This window comes from Trichoderma ghanense (genome assembly GCF_004382785.1).
Source record: "Trichoderma ghanense strain CCMA-1212 chromosome Unknown scaffold_2, whole genome shotgun sequence".
NCBI classification, from domain to species: domain Eukaryota; kingdom Fungi; phylum Ascomycota; class Sordariomycetes; order Hypocreales; family Hypocreaceae; genus Trichoderma; species Trichoderma ghanense.
In genome coordinates this window covers 2596436-2612698 of record NW_027395665.1, presented here as the reverse complement: position 1 = coordinate 2612698, position 16263 = coordinate 2596436, and the positions used below count along the sequence as shown (strand labels likewise).

Below are 16263 nucleotides of genomic sequence, written 5' to 3'. Positions count from 1 at the left end.
AGACAAAAGCATCCCGCAGAGCATCATCCCTCCCCGCCTCCGAATTACTATTCCAACCTGCCAATCCCCCTCATCTCCATGGTCTCACCAAGCTTGGAGATGGCGGGGGAAGTTCCGGGTAATACGACTTTGCCAGTGATCATTCCTTGAAGTGGAAACGCCGGCTGCAGGCTCAAGGCGCCATGTTACCTCGAGCAGCAGGTGCTCAAGGTTGTTGGTTCCTGATGATGCCGTCACCACTGTGGATGGGTAGAATTGGAGCTGCTCCAAATATCCGTCGGTTTACCTTCTTCAAGAATGTGTATCATTTCTTCGACATAAAAATGGTTCTGGTAGTATAGATACGCAGCAGAAAGGGATGAGGTTGGCGGAGATGTTGGTTACCAGGATGAAGGCATCTGAGATGGGAGTAGTAAGTCTGTGATATCATCACCCAACCAGTTCTTTTGCCATTGGCCAATGCTTAGGCTCCAACCCCTGTCCTAAGATTGCTACAGTGACTGTGGGCGATGGTTACATGGAAACAATTTCCCCTCATTTGTGGACTGCGATGCTTGAGTTTGGACGGAAGGCCTCTATGTGTACACGAAATCCTGTTAGCGATTACGATCGCCACTTCCCATAGACTTCAATAGCCTCAAGAAGGGGAAAATGAGGCAACTCCTGGAGACTAAAGGCAAGTCTCGCAGCCGACGCAACCCGGCAGCGTTTCCAAGGTTTCTAGGATGTTCATGTCGTTCGACTTGGATGCCTAAGGAAGGAGTACACTATGAATAGGAATACTGCTTGGCAAGGGAACTCGGCCTGACAAGGGCGAACCCATTTGTTGAGGATACACAGCTGCCCGTACATTGTAATTTCTACATCCAAGCGATACTACCACCTCTTATTCCGCCGGTAAGACTGCAGTTCCGAGAGCCACGAATAGCCGTCGGGCTTGGGGAGAAAGAGAAGAGCAAGTCGAAGGGCTGATCCGGGAAGGAAAACTGGAGCTCCGAAAGAAACAACGGGAAAGATTAGGACGAACCTTCGGAAGAGCTTCTGCAGAAGGTAGGCAGCTAGTAATTGCCCCGGCATGAGACGTTGTATGCATATCTTGAGCCGTCATGGTTCGCTTCTCAGTAGGTATGCTTGATCGGCAACATCCGGCGTGCTTTCTCATGCCCTCGATACCGTCTTGTTCTACCTTGTTCTAGAACGTTTTTGTCTCTGAAAGCGGTGTCTTTGACTCCCGTTGAGCGTCCCTGCAGCAAACAAAGGTCTCGAACAAAGTGTCGAGGGCCAAGGCGGCAGTTGTTCAGAGTACCGATGAGCCGACGCCCATCATTTGCGAAGCCGCAGAAACGATCCCCCTCCCATCGGGAACTTCTGTCGGCGACCCATGCTGGGGATTGCAATCCATCGGTGGGGGAGCGACCGGGCAGATCGCGGGGACGAAAGCGATGAGAGATTGCGGAGAGACAAGGGGGTGAAAGGGTCACGAGAATAGTTTTGCACGGAGTTTTCGGGTTCTAGGGCTGGAGCTGGGAGATTGCTGTTCTAAGGCCGCCACGACACGAAAAGATGATAACTACTCTGCCTTGCCCTGATATTCTCTAGACTAGCGGTGCTGCCTCCCTTTATTCTTCTTTCAGCTCGCTCAATTCTGCTTCTAGCATCTGTGATTGAACGTGTCATTTGAAAAGTTGCCAGCGGCAGTTGAATGGCGGCTAAATGCCAGACCCCGGCACCGGCCACACCTCTGTAGCTTACTGTACATGCAGCTACGACGAATTCATCGCGGAGCCTCGGATGGCGCATCTCGCTGCGATGAGCGCAAGACTTCAAGGGCGACAAATCCACGATGGCAGGGGGCGATAGGTTCACGGCTGGTGAAGCACCCTATTCTCATCTCACACGGGCAGCAATAAGGGAGGATTGTCCCTTGCTTGGAATCCCAAATCTTGTTCCTAACATTAAGAATTATAGTCTTTATAACGCGAAAACAAAATGTTACTTTATCGGGTAGTGTAGCCTCCGTCAATCACGATATCGGCACCCGTTGTGTACGAGCTAGCGTCGCTGACAAGGTAGACATACGCGCCCTTGAGCTCCTTGGCATCGCCATTCCGACCCATGGGAATCATGCTCCTCCACAGCTCTTGCGTCTTCTCGTCGATAAAGTCAGACAGGCCAGTATCGATATAGCCGGGCGAGATGCTGTTGACGCGGGCAAAGTCGCGCCACTCGTTGGCCAGAGACCGCGCCAGATGGATGCAGCCGGCCTTGGCGACGTTGTATGAGGTCTGCTCTTGGGGGTAGTTTGCGACGTGGCCGGACATTGAAGCCGTGATGACGAGGGAGCCGTGGCCCTGCTTCTTGAAGTGCGCGCCGACGGCCTTTGCGCAGTATGCGGTGCCGTTGAGGTCGACCTGGATGACATGATCCCAATCGCTGGCGCTGCCGTCGACAACTCCGCTGTTGGCTGTGGCTCCGGCGCTGTTGACGAGACGTTAGCACTGCACTGCTAGCAGAAACCGATCCTTGGCGGAGAGGGAGAACAAGACAGCAGGGAGGGCATACTTGGCGATAAAGGCATCAATCTTGCCAAAGTCAGACACCACCTGGTTCACGAAGCGCTCAACATCGCTGTAGTCGCTCTGGTTGACCTTGTACACCTTGACTTTGACGCCGTATTCCTTGGTCAGCTCCTCGGCGTTCTTCTCTGCACCCTCCTTGCGAGACGAATAGGTGATGGCGAGGTCAGCGCCCATCTCGGCGCAGCCACGGGCAGCTTCGATTCCCATGCCCCGAGGGCCGGAAGCGCCGGTGACGACGACGACCTTGCCCTTCAAGCTGAAGAGATCAAGGAGTCTGTTGGCGGTTGGGACGGGCTGAGGCATGGTGGGCAATGCGGAGGATGGAGAGTATTTTGTGATGAATCTTGATTGACAGCGGCTGGTGAGACGGGAGAGGAGGGACGTGGCGGCTGACGAGATATTCTTCTTGAGGATGGCCGGACGGGATTCGAGGAGGAGGGGAGGGACTTTTAAGGAGGAACGAAGAATCGACATTGAGCCTTTGGCCGAGGGAAACCCCTCTCCTTGACGCAACTTCGGCAAGGCACGCGAGGGGATTCGCCCCGAGGCGAGCGTGGCGTTACTTCTGGTGGGTACGTGTCCCCTTGTCCCTCATCCACGAAATCCGGATGCAGGACGTTGACTGGAGGAGAGTCGTTCAAGCGTGGCTTCGCGGGCAAATCATGAGATGCCCGGACAGGCAGGCTGCGGGTTGCAGGTGCCATGATGTCATGGTTCGTCTCTTAGTGGTAGGTACCTCATTTAACCTTTTTCATGGTGTCTGGATGCGGCCAATTGGCTGCTGCTTATCTGTCGCATTTGACTTCTGCTATCAATTGTTGATGCCTTGAAGCATTTCTTTCCATCTGCTCTACCGCAAACTGCAGTCTTCACGACATAACGAGCCCTTATTCTCATGTCTACAGCACATGCTTGATCATGTCACCACCAAGCAAACATCAACGTCATCGTTCCCCGATCCGGTTTTGTGCTCCATCTTCCCCACCTGCCGGTTCCGTGTTCCCACATTTGCCGGGCTTGGCTTCTCCAGCTGTGTGTTGCTGGGCGCAACTGCCGAACCTCGGGACTGCTTACCATGTATGTGAATAAGCATTGGAAAGGCGTATCCGTGAGAGATCCTCTGTTGCTGCTTGATCGTCTTTGTCATGTCTTAGCAGGCGGATAGTCTCCCGTTTATTAATGCAGATTCTTCGGATTGGCCGGAAGCATCTATTGTAGACTTGCCCCAGAGATGGCCGCGGCCTAGCATTTGGGGAATTGAAATGGGTGAATCTGGCACAAACGGGCAATAATCTGGCAACAAAGAAACTGGGTGGCCATCAATACCTCGAATTACTTTCCCAAGAGTAATTATGCTCTGGAAAGGCTCCATAATGAGCAGTTGGCCATACGTGTAACCGCATGTTCCAACTTCTGAGAAGCTTCTCCAAAAGGGAGTACATTCCCCCTTGGACGAGGGCCAGGCACCGCCTTACTCGACTCAGAAGCAGATTGACTCATTATAAAGGTCGAAAGGGCATATGTAGCGGGGGTTGTGCGTGGTGCTGTGCTACGGGGATCGGGAATACCTAGCTGTTTTCATGATTTTTGAGGGTTATATACTTATCGTGTCCGAGCAGCCTAGGATGCCACAGCTGCATACCTATCACGATAGAAGAGCCAACTGCGATTGTTAACTGCTGATAAATTTTGCTATTTGAGTGGATTTCCGGACAGAGTGACCAATATCGAGTTTACAAATAGAGAGTTCAATTAGCGAAGCACTACATGTTTCCCAATCTGCATGTGTAAGCTCTGTGATTGGGTGGCTCACATTAAGCTAAATCTCATAGCTAGAGACATCTCGGGAATGCCTACCATCTATATCAAGATGAAACGAGCTATGCAATTGGTTGAGGTGATCTGAAAGGTGCCTCCACCCTGGGCAAGGACTTGTTATCGCGAGCAGTCAGTATCCATTGAGCCTTCGACTTCCTAGTGGATATTACATGAAGACGTCGAATCTCTTTCTTCAATATCGGAAGAGTACACTGCATATGTTCTTTGTGTAGAGTAGTTGTATCTCCGTCTTGGTTCCATCTCTACCTATAATGTCACTGTTGTGCTAAATTGATACCATCCTAACTTTGGGTGAAACATGGTCTACATTGAACTATATAGGGTGAATCATATGAAAAATGACGATTGTATGACCTTGGTTATATTTATATCTTGCTTTTACCTTGTTTGTTATCGATCTGACCAACCGTGGCCGGGCACGTGCAATGAACTCTTTCGGAAGAAATGCCATGCCTTAAAAGACTTCTTGTGAGCCTTAGGGGTAGATGATATACGACATGTGCTATCGACTGGTATAATCATCAGGGCGGCACTCGTTCAAAGCATCGTTGAGATGAGTACAATCATCGTCTTTCAAGGGACCTTGTCGCGGCAACAACTGGCCTATCGATCAAACGACAGCAATACCTCTCTTCTCAGAAATACTAACAAGAGTTTGAGAACTGGCCAATCTCTTTTACACATATCTCGCTGTCCGTTTCTTGACCATCTTTGTTGCTGAGGATGGAATGGCAAGAGCGAAGACCGTATATACAGTGCTGTTGTGAAGCCTCGTCTTTCTCCGTCGTAAAATGGCAACAGCCATTATGAGTAGCTGTCACCTTCGCATGCAATACACCTCGTTGATTGTATCATTTATTAGTAAGCTTTTGTGCGGTTGGTTTGACTGCTACTCTCTATGAAACATCCCGCTGTCGTCATCTTGGTCTAAATCACGACTCACGAATCAGCTTTAGCCGATACTCATATTACTGCAACAACACCAATAGTCCGTGATATCCCAGATATTCGATACCTGATAAGACAGAGTATATCCTGTGCTTGCCAATAAGGTCTTCAAACAAAAGACGTCGTAAATGATATCGGCATCCGGATTCAGACCTCACGACCCCCACGATTGCCATCTCAGGATGGATAAGGCGTGATCCTCACAAACCGTAATACGATTGTAGCTGGCATCACCTTCCGCAAAGGACGAACCCCCGCAGTTCATCATATTGGCGATCGATCACGAGTAAGGCTTGACATGCCGCTATCGGGCGAATGCTTGGCGAATGGTGCCGACGTCCCGAACTTCAGAACGGCGGATGAGCCAATATGGCACGTCTGTAGACTTATATATCTGAAGGAATCCCTTCATTCGGTCATATTCTCGTGTAATTGAAGCATTGACATTTGCCGATACAAGTGAAATCACTCTATATACTCTTAGATTCAGCACAACAAGATGTCGGCCACACAGACAGTCACGAAGTCAGACACCGCCGTCGGGAAGCTCACCTTGGCATATGATGATACCATCCACCAGAAGGTAGGCTCCCGAATGCTATTCCTCCACCGCAGCGGGTTTTCTAATTCGTTAGTTGATAGTACAAATATCATGACTATCTCCCTGTCTACGACGAGGAGACTCACTTTGACCCGATTCAGCCATTCGAGTTCACAGATCGGGGCCTTGCAGCAGACAAGTCCAAGTCTGCTCTTCTGTCCGACAGCAACCCTGACCTCAAGGTGTCCAAGCTCACTCCGGTGATTGGAACCGAGATTAAAGGCCTTCAGCTATCTCAGTTGAACGACACGCAGAAGAATGAGCTGGCGCTGTTGATCGCAGAGAGGGGCGTCGTCATTTTCCGTGGGCAGGATTTCAAGGATATCGGACCAGAGAAGCAGAAGGAATTCGCGAGATACTTTGGTCCTCTCCATATCCATGTGAGTGATGTACCCTTTGAATCGTGGAGATGCCAAGACACTGACAGATATTCGCAGCCCGTTGGAGCTCATGTCAAGGGGCATCTGGAGTATCACAACATCTACCTGGGCCCCGACAACGAATATCGGGCTCGGCAGCGAAGAGAAAGACTCACAACCACGGGATATCATTCTGATGTCTCATACGAGCATCAGCCCCCTGGCATTACGATCCTCACTCTCCTCTCGGTCCCGCCAACTGGTGGTGACACGGCGTGGGCATCGCAGACTGCAGCATACTCCCGTCTGTCGCAACCCATCAAGACTCTCCTCGAGGGTCTGCGCGCTGAGCACAGCGGTTTCAACCAGGCAGAGAATGCCCGCCGTGATGGAAGGCATGTCCGTCGTGAGCCAGTGAAGTCAGAGCACCCTATCGTGAGGGTTCATCCAGTAAGTAAAGAGTGCCTGAGATGCAGCAATCAAGTTCTCAATGCTAATGTGTGCGTTCAAAGGTGACGGGAGAAAAGGCCCTCTTTGTGAACAAGGGCTTCACGAAGCGCATCATTGGCCTCCAGCACGAGGAATCGGACGCTCTCCTGCAGCTGCTGTTCAACGTAAGCATCAGATCCAAGATATTTCTACCGTTGCGTTTCAGTTCACGTTCCTAACGCCTCAATCAAAATGCATAGCACATCGCCCTTGGCCAAGACTTCCAGGTCCGTGTCAAGTGGGAGGAGGGAACGGTTGCGCTATGGGATAATCGCGTGACAGCGCACACTGCCATCTCTGACTTTGACCACCATAACCCGCAGGAGGGCCTTCGCCATGGAATCCGGCTGGCGACTCAGGCTGATAAGCCATCAGGCGTAAACGGACTTGAGTCAGTATGGTGAAGGGATACTGAATACGAAGTTTAGCTGTAGTAACAGTTGAAGGAAATCACTGCTGGTTAGGTACGACGTGCTTCATACAAGGAACAGGAAGAGCTTTTGGGAACATTTGTGGGACGTGAAGCAGTCCTCACTATGCCTCCATAGCCCAAGCCACTATTAAACAGCCCGATTTTAAATCCAAACAGGGCCCTCCGTCGCTACGCAATATGGGATGATTAATGTCTACGCTCTTCCTCCACCATATGTACCAAGGATTTATTGTAGAAACAATCTTGCGCTCCCAGCGACTCCCGGTTGACTTCTCCCGCAGCCTCTAACATGTTAGCGGCATCTAGGACAGTGTGCGCGAGGTAAAATATCAGGTTCTAGTACTGGCATACACATAGATCATCACAACTATGTCTAACGTAACTTATTTTTTAGGGGCATCTAGAAGATGGAGGCTATGGTTCTATGAAGAAAGCTTGTCCGGTTGGTAATATTTGTATATGGATTGCGAATGCCGCCATGTAGGTATGGTTAGGTGTTACTTCGGACTACCTGAGGTGCTTCTGTAAAAGCTCACCAACCACACACCGGTGACGTCGTTAGGGCATCTTCAACTCTTCATCACCATGAACCATGCTCAGGCCCTCGACGAGCACGGCGCAATGGCTGCTCTTCAGCGACCTCCACTTCAAGCATCTTGACCTGGATCGCGTGTGGAAGACGGCGCAATGGATCGTCTCCGAAGCAGAGCGGAACCGCGTCGGGCGGGCGATTGTGTGTGGCGACCTGCTGACGAGCCGCACGATGCAGCCCACGCATGTTTTGTCAACGTGCTTCCGCTTCATCGACCTCCTCAGCAAGGCCGTGCCGCGAGTTCACGTCCTGCTTGGCAACCATGACCTGGCCTATCGCCGCGAGTACCAGACAACGGCCCTCGATGCCCTGAATATAGGGCGCTTGTCGCCGTATGTGTCGCTGCATAGCCGCATCGCCACCCACGAATGGGACGGCCGGCGAGTCTTGCTGCTGCCATTTCGCGAGGAGCAAGACGAGCTCACAGAGGCCGTGGATGCACTTGATCCCGGAGAGGCGAGGGAGACAGTTGGCTTTGCCCATCTTGCAATCAACAGGGCCATCACACAGCGTCATATTGTCCGTCCTGATGGCGGCAAGCTCGGGGCTGCGAGTTCCGTCGCCTATCGCGGCTTGACAGGCCCGGATCGGTTTGCATCTCTAGCACGAACGTTCACGGGGCACTTCCACAGCCACCAGACTATTCTTCAGAAGCATTCCGGACACAGCAAGACCGACCTTCGAGGCAGCGTCACGTATCTCGGCTCGCCCTTGCAGCTGAACTGGGCCGATCTCTATGACGAGCGACGAGGTATCGTCTTGCTAAATCCAGAGACGCTTGAGCACCAGCTGCTCGTCAATCCTCATGCCGTTGGCTACACAACCGTTGACCTTCAGCAGGTTCTTGATAGTCGGGTTGACGAGGCTGCCGTCGCGGACAAGCATGTCATGCTCCTCGGCGATCTGACGCTTCGTCGGTACGCCACAGCTCGTGACAGACTTGTCTCGTTAGGCGCACGCAGCGTGAGGCAATGGAACCCCACTGGTTTTGCCGTTCGTAATGAGCACCTGTCACCTGGCCGCCTCGGGGCATCGGCACCCGCAAGTGACGCTGCTATACAGATCCCAGAGGTGCTCAACAAGGATGACACGAACTCAGAGACCAGTAGAGGCCGGTATACGAGTAGAGACGGGTCGAGCTCTGGCCTAGTCACTGGGCCTCCCACTTCAACTCTTGATCCAGCTGCCGAAGCTCGCGAGTTTGTCGAGTCATTGCAGTTGGACGCGTCTCTTCGCATGCGACGAGAAGAGCTGGTGCGGGTCGGTCAGCGAATGATGCAAGTGTCTCGACAATTAGCAGACCAGAACGATGACCCCGAAGTTCTTGACCACCGAGACTTTCTCAACGGTTCATCTCGAGCTTTTGGTACCAAGACCCCCGCGGAGCTGGTTGAGTCGTCGAGCCACGTCTTCAATGCCGAGCCGCGTCGGCTGACAATCACCAACTTTCTCGGCGTCCAGGGCACCATCACCATTGACTTCCAACAGGACTTTTCACGGGGATTGACCCTCTTGATAGGCGACAATGGCTCCGGCAAGAGCACGCTTGTCGAGGCCATGGTTTGGTGCCAGTTTGGTCGCTGCATCCGCAGTGGCCTGGCGGTCAACGATGTGGTCAACGACGTTGTCGGGAATAGTTGCTCTGTTGTGCTGGAATTTGCCAACGGATACGCTATTGCGCGGTATCGCAAGCACAAGAGCCATGGCAACCGCGTCATCGTTTCCCTGCATGGTGAGCCGCAGCCGCAACTGGAGCTTCCGGACACTCGCTCGACTCAAGCGGCCATCGACGAGCTACTCGGCATTGACTTCGAGACGTATATCAGGACGGTGGTGCTGAGCCACGAGAGCGCAGCGAGCTTTCTCAGTTCGACGCCGGCGCAGAGGAGAGACCTGATCGAGACATCGCTCGGGCTGTCAATGTTGGATCATTGCGCACAGGTGTCCAGGGCGTTACTCAAAGACATTGACAACGAGTCGAACAGATTAGAACGCAAGATGGAAGGGCTTCTTGGCAAAAAGGAGTCCTCGGAACAACGACTGAATGACCTAGAGCAGACGAGAAAGAGACTCGAAGAGAAGGCGGCAAAACTTACCTCATCCCTAGCGGTGGCTGTTCAAGAGCTCAAGGCTCTCGAATCACGATCTGATGGACAAGGGCCAGCCATAGATAGCGAGCATTTCGACGATGAGATTTCGGCCTTGAAGAAGCACATCCAAAAAGAGCAAGAGAAATTACGACGGCTAGACAAATCCTATGAGCAGATGCGGTCTGAACAGATTCAACGACAAAAGCACGCTCAGCCAACGACATGGCTTCATCAGCTACACCGGCAAATGAGACAAAGGGCCAAGGACATGGCTGCGGCACCTTTGGGGCTGGGCAAACTGCTGCATGCCTCAAAGACCATGATTATTTGGTTCCAGTTGACGACGCTCAGGACCCTCTTATACATATCTGGAATATCAAGGGACGGCCATCATAAAACCAGCGCCCAAGACCGACATCAAGAGGCAGTTATCCGGCGTCTTCGCGAAGACGTCGAGAGTGGCATGTCGCGGCTGCATAAGCTGAAGCACGAGGTAGACAGACTTTTGGACACAGTCTTTGTCCTGGAAGACCGACACACCAAGACGATTAATCACCAGCTCGACCAAGTCATCCAGGCTCAAAAGACATGTACAGCCCTGCAGCAGGAGGTTGCATTCAAGAAGAGAGACGCAGCCACATATATGGACTTGATGGAAAAGGAGCAGGCGTCTTTAGATTCGATACTCTCAGAACACGCCACCCTGGACACCAGGCTTCAACAGCTCGCCGCCGATCGCGAACTCTTCGCCTTCTGGTCTTCAAACCTGAGCAAGCGCACCCGTCGGGCCTCGTCGTCCAAAAGATCCACAGCGAGCGCAACGGTCAACTTCCGCGAGCACGTCCTCGTCAAGTCGCTGTCGGAGCTCAATGCTTTGCTTGCGCAGGTCCTCATGATTCTGTACCATGATACGCGTCATGCGCGCGCTATGGCGACCGGGATGCTGCGTTCGCTGTTCGACTCTGACACTGTCGACACCATGATGACTACGTCTTCCTCGTCGGGCTCCGTCCTCGATCGAACACTTTCCGTCAGCTCATCGCTCTCCTATGGTAAGCGGTCCGGCGGCGAGAGAAAACGCGTCGACCTGGCGCTCTTCTTCGCACTGCTGCAGCAGTCGTGGGCAAAGAGCGCTCATCGCTCACATTATCTGCTTGTCGACGAGGTGTTTGACAGTCTGGACGAGGCGGGCCAAGCTGCTGTGGTGCGATGGTGTGGTCTGATATCGCAGAGGATGGCCGGCTGGATCTTGATGATCACGCATAACCAGCTCTTGATCGAGCAAGATCCGGGGGAAGAGGCGGGCAAGGCCTTGGTCGTGAGGGCGAGGATGGGCCCCAAGGGAACAGAACTGCTTGTCGATGGACGGAGAATTGGCGTGTAGGATGGATGTCTGGGATGTGTGAGCGCAAATGACACGTTGATCGCTTCTTTCATGACCGCCAAGTGCTTTCACTCGAAAGCGATAGTAGTGTGTGACCCTGGGTCAGTCACCCCTTACGACGGCTTCTTTGAGCCGCTTCTTCAGGACGCTTCACCAATGTCATGCCTTGTCATCCAGCTTTCCAATGCCTTCCTTTGGCTACATCTGGGACAACCTCAGGGTATAACACCGAAAGATAGGCACGAATCGAGTCTAGAATTCCCATTTGATCTATTAGCTCATATGACTGATGATGTCATCTCTTACTGCTCACTTTAGCAGTATTTTCAGACGGATCATACCGGCAAAACACACGATAGACATTGCCAAGATAATGACAGAGAAAGAGAGACATTGGTAATTAAGTTGTAAAACGAGCACGCCGTGCTTTTCATTAATTGGGTATCTACTTCATGCTTTATAAATCATCATGCACTGATCCTTTTTTACCAGTCCTCGCCGGGCAGAGCGATCTTGCTACCCTTCTTGGTTCCGTCAACGCCTCCCAGGGTCAGAGCAGCATTAACAACACCTGCCAGACCCTCGCCGGCGACGAGGCCAGCAGCAACAGAAAATGCGTACGTGTCGAAGCCCTTGGAGAAGTACTTCTTCCACCACCAGGCGGTGATACTGCCGAATAGAATGGCGCTGCGAAGGAGTTAGCACAAATCTCAAGATTGGTCCATATTGGAGGGAAACATACTTGGCATATCCGCTGTCAACTCCGAGAACCCATGCAACACCAATAGACATCCAGTTGGGGAGCCAGTCACGGTACTTCTCGCGAGATCCCACCAGGTAAAAGTTCTTGAACAGGGCTTGGAAAGCGCAGAAGACACCGCAGACAATGGCGAAGATGCCCGAGGACAATGGGATAGGGAGCTTGGGGAGGGTCACGGCCTCGGCAACAGCCTGCCAGGCAACGACTGAAGGGGCAGAGAAGGGGCACGACTCGATGGTCTGGTCGCGGATGCAGGGGTAAGCGGACATGAAGAGGACGAAGATACCGGGAGCGAGGAAGACGGAGACCAGGGCGCCGGCGGCTTGAGCGTAGAACTGCAGCTTGGGAGGGGTTCGGAGAAGGAAACCGACACGGAAGTCGCTGACCAAGTTGGTGGCAACGTCAGCAGTGCCGGAAGCAATGTTACCGGCAATGAGGTTGATTCGCTGGGCATCGTGGATCGAGTAGTGGCCCTTGGTGATGCCGCCGTAGACCAGCTGAGAAGCCTTGGAAGACGCGGTAAGGGGGGTGGTATCGGTAACGGCACCTCCGTAGATACTGAGGAAAGCAAAGACAAGACCCAGGATGCAAGCGAGAATGGCCAGGCCAGCGTTCATATGGAACTGCAGCTCGCAGACAATGCAGGCAACAACGACAAAGACGATGGTTCCGGTCACCCAGATCCAGATGGGGACCTGGTCTTCCGGAGGAGCAAAGTCCTCAATGAGGGATGACTCTTCGTTGGCTTTGTTTGCCTGCTTCTCCAGGAAAGCGTTGTTCTTGCCGCGTTTCTGCAGGGCGCCATTGACCGAGCCAGCCATGTTACGCAGCGCGTACTTGAAGCCGTCGAGAATGACGCGGATGTGGATGAGGAACTCGACCAGGCTGTAGACGATGAGCACCATGACACCGGGCCACAGCATCCAGTATCGGGGAGAAGGAACCCATCCCTCAGTGCCAATGCCGCTCATGCTGTTGAAGTTGGTGAGGCCTTCCCACTTGCCCTTTCCAGAGGGCTTGCCCACACACTCGCCGTAGTGAACAAGAAGAGGTCCAATAAGCCCCCAGGCGGCGACAGTGCCGAGCCACCAAGAGACGGCAGCGTTGAGACCGACTAGGATACCGGAGCCGAAGAAGGCGGGTGTAAGTTGGATGTACCAGCCCCAGTTCTCGATGTTCAGAGCCCAGTTCTTGTAGCCGCTCCAGATGTAGAACCAGGTAAAGATGTGCCAGTTGTGCAGAATTCCATCGGCATATTGCGAGACGACGATGTGTGTAAAGGCGCCGAGAAAGGCGAAGCCGAGGGCCTTGACCTTGCGCATGGCATCACCAGCACCAGACTTGACGGCATGCATCGATCGACTATTGCAATGTCAGTAAGGGCATCACATCGAGAGGTCTTGGAACTACTCGCATGCTGATGGCCGTAGCCGAAGGTGACGGGAAGACCAAGTTGAGTTCACGAGCAACGTTGATAATGAAGAACTTTCGAAGCGGCACGGCGGCGAAGAGGCCGAAAAAGGCGCACACGACGGTGATGGTGAGGATGCGGCCAAAATCGTCCTTGGGGTTATCCGAAAGCAAGCTGAGGCGGTACATAGCAGGAAGACCGGCAACGAAAAGACCTGCCATGCCTCCGGCGCCGGTTGCAGAAGCCTGAATGATCGAGTTCTCCTGGGGGCCGAAGCGTGTGCCGATACCGGGGATGCCGGGGAAGATTTTGGTCAGGAACAGGATGAAGCCTATACTCATCGTGTTAGTCTAGATAGTATTGACAGTCCAAGCATGAGTAGCATACCGTAACCGAAGATAGCACCAAACATGGTAGCTGGAAAGGTGAAGCCCGTCTTGAGACCTGTTGAGTCGGATGGTTAGATGAACCGCATATCAAGAACTGACAACCCATTTTCTGCATATAGCAAAAGACAGGTTTGCCAAACGCAAAAGAACGACTTCTTACCCAAATAAACGTTGGAAGCGTTGACCAGAGATCCCAGAACGATGCCCGTCAACACCGCGCGGACGGTCAAGGGGTTGGGCTCGGCCTCGACGCCCTTGATGGGTGGGAGGCTGACGAAGAGATCGGTGATGGCCTCATCCTCCTCGTCCTCCTCATCGGGTTCGCGGTTGACTTCGACAGAGACTCGCTTCTCCTTGATACCGCCGTCGCCCACATACTCGGGCTCTGTAATAGGCGCAGCCATGGTGGTGTGTTGGCACTGACCGAGAGTCCCTCGCCGGCGGCAGTGAAACGCTTGAAGAGCAATAGCTGACAAGGACCTCAAATCGATGAGACCTGCAGGCCAACGGGATGATATATAAATGCAGTGTCACACAAGAGAGCACCGGCCTCCACTCCGGCCAAGACACCCAGCACCCACCATCACGAACCCCAGAACAGAAGCCCCAGCTCGCCGTATGACAGACTAAACGTGCATGGGACGACCGATAGAACGATCCAGTTATCGCCTCTTTCGGCAGGCACCTTTGTCTGATGCCGCAGTTGTTGGCACATCGCGGATAAGGAACTTTTTCATAGCTCTTGTCGTGTCGCCACAGAATATTGGACGAAAGCGGGACATTCCCCCGTTACACACGACAATGAGTAACCAATAACGAGCATCCTGCCCTTTCCTCGCTAGCGGGCATATCAGTAGCCGCCAAGCGATTTTGACTGCAAGCAATCGGCGCTGACAATCTGCCTGGCCCTGGTGGGTGTACTGCTGCAGCTGGGGCTCTTGGGGGGGGGGGGGGGACCTCACATGGCCTTCGGTGTACAGAAGGTCCTCGAGAACGAAGAGGCATGGTAAATTACGTCCATCATTGAGATCGAACAACGTGGCGCCAGGGAAGTTCCTACGGAACGCTTTCCATTAAGCGCATATACATACCAAGCGGCAGCAAACGATTTCAAAACGACGCCGTCTCAACTGAAGGTGACCCATCTTGGAAATCGCCGAGGCTGCATGTTGGTCAGTGGCCCTTGTCGAATAGTGCGTCGAGGGATCCTGGGCACTGTCTTACCGGGAAGTCCGCTGCAACGGTGCAGGAGATTGGTCGCATGCTGTTGGCTACTTGTTGCTCACAGACCAGGAGGCGCTTCCCATGGTGTGGTTGATCAGTATGGACGAACTCGTGCAAATCTTCGATGTCAGTAGTTGTACGCGTAGAATTTTCATCCTCTTAAGCGGAACCCGGTGGTATTGTCGATAGTAGGTGAGATAACGGGCACAAACCGCGACGCGGCCAAGAACTTCCAGGGAGACTGCCAGAAGAACAACTTGCGGACACGGATTAAAAGACTGCGGGGACCCTGACATTCGGGAACCAGTTTCTCCAGGTTACAGTAAGCTCCGATTTGTGTGGTTTCATCGCGTCTCTTCGGACGTTTTCTGAGGTGACAGCCGTGTAATGAAAAATGGTGTAGCCCGTACATTTCTGGAGAACCCCGACAGCCGGGTCGATGCTGACACCATTGTGTAAATGGCACCGAACAACGGATATGTACAAAGCATCGTGATTCTCGGTGTTTCCGTTACTGTAGGAAATACTTTGTACTTTGTATTATTAATGGAATAGGAAGCCAGGACAGAATCCCATGCTTCGTACATCTCTCACCACTCCAGGTCGCTCTCGCCGAGAGACGCCCAACGCACCGCCGCATCCTCTTGTCACACAGTGTGGAAAACAAGGTCCCGGTTTACCTTTGGCTTGGCTAAGTTCCTTAAAGCAAATAAGGATACGTCAACTAAGCTTAATTCAGGAAGGCGGCCGGCTCCCATGCTTGATGCACTTATCCAGCGCCACCAAGGCTATGGAACCTTTGGATCTCTTGGCTAACTGCCGGGGTCGTCTAGGCCGGGAACCTTTGTAAACGCAAGACGATATGGACGAGTGATGAGGCTGCTTTCCTGGCTGTGGATGCTGACGCCGGAAGCGCCACAAGCAAGGCTTCTTCCCCGCGGCTGACTTACGGAGCATATTGGGAATTTCTGTCCGGTCCGCGATCTCACGCACGAGGGAGAGAGAAAATAAGACAAGGAGGGAGAAGGTGAGTATCGTTCGTTACGTAAACGATCCCAACGAGCTTCATGAGGATGCATACGAGTACAAGTGCTTCCTATGGATGAGGTGCTACGAACGGGCCAAGTCGCTCTGAGAGACGGACAGAGGCAGGGGAGACAGGTGT

General features: G+C 52.9%; 4 protein-coding genes across 4 annotated transcripts; 2 read left to right on the top strand and 2 right to left on the bottom strand.

Annotated features, from left to right (window-relative positions):
* Nucleotides 1-1997: 1997 nt before the first annotated feature.
* On the bottom strand, nucleotides 1998-2882 carry CCMA1212_003260 (NADP-dependent mannitol dehydrogenase; the record flags this gene model as incomplete). Its single annotated transcript, XM_073700614.1, has 2 exons — nucleotides 1998-2478; nucleotides 2563-2882. The coding sequence occupies 2 exons, from the start codon at nucleotides 2880-2882 to the stop codon at nucleotides 1998-2000; spliced, it is 801 nt and encodes a 266-aa protein (XP_073561114.1).
* Nucleotides 2883-5865: 2983 nt separating this feature from the next.
* On the top strand, nucleotides 5866-7219 carry CCMA1212_003259 (Alpha-ketoglutarate-dependent sulfonate dioxygenase; the record flags this gene model as incomplete). The annotated part of the gene is made up of 5 exons (XM_073700613.1): nucleotides 5866-5949; nucleotides 6009-6347; nucleotides 6405-6776; nucleotides 6839-6940; nucleotides 7016-7219. The coding sequence occupies 5 exons, from the start codon at nucleotides 5866-5868 to the stop codon at nucleotides 7217-7219; spliced, it is 1101 nt and encodes a 366-aa protein (XP_073561510.1).
* A 621-nt stretch (nucleotides 7220-7840) lies between these two features.
* CCMA1212_003258 (putative DNA double-strand break repair Rad50 ATPase) lies at nucleotides 7841-11314 on the top strand (the record flags this gene model as incomplete). The annotated part of the gene is made up of 1 exon (XM_073700612.1): nucleotides 7841-11314. One exon carries the CDS (start codon nucleotides 7841-7843, stop codon nucleotides 11312-11314), a length of 3474 nt encoding a protein of 1157 aa, XP_073561509.1.
* Nucleotides 11315-11799: 485 nt separating this feature from the next.
* On the bottom strand, nucleotides 11800-14278 carry CCMA1212_003257 (putative metal-nicotianamine transporter YSL7; the record flags this gene model as incomplete). The annotated part of the gene is made up of 5 exons (XM_073700611.1): nucleotides 11800-12001; nucleotides 12057-13436; nucleotides 13516-13816; nucleotides 13873-13929; nucleotides 14035-14278. 5 exons carry the CDS (start codon nucleotides 14276-14278, stop codon nucleotides 11800-11802), a joined length of 2184 nt encoding a protein of 727 aa, XP_073561553.1.
* Nucleotides 14279-16263: the final 1985 nt, after the last annotated feature.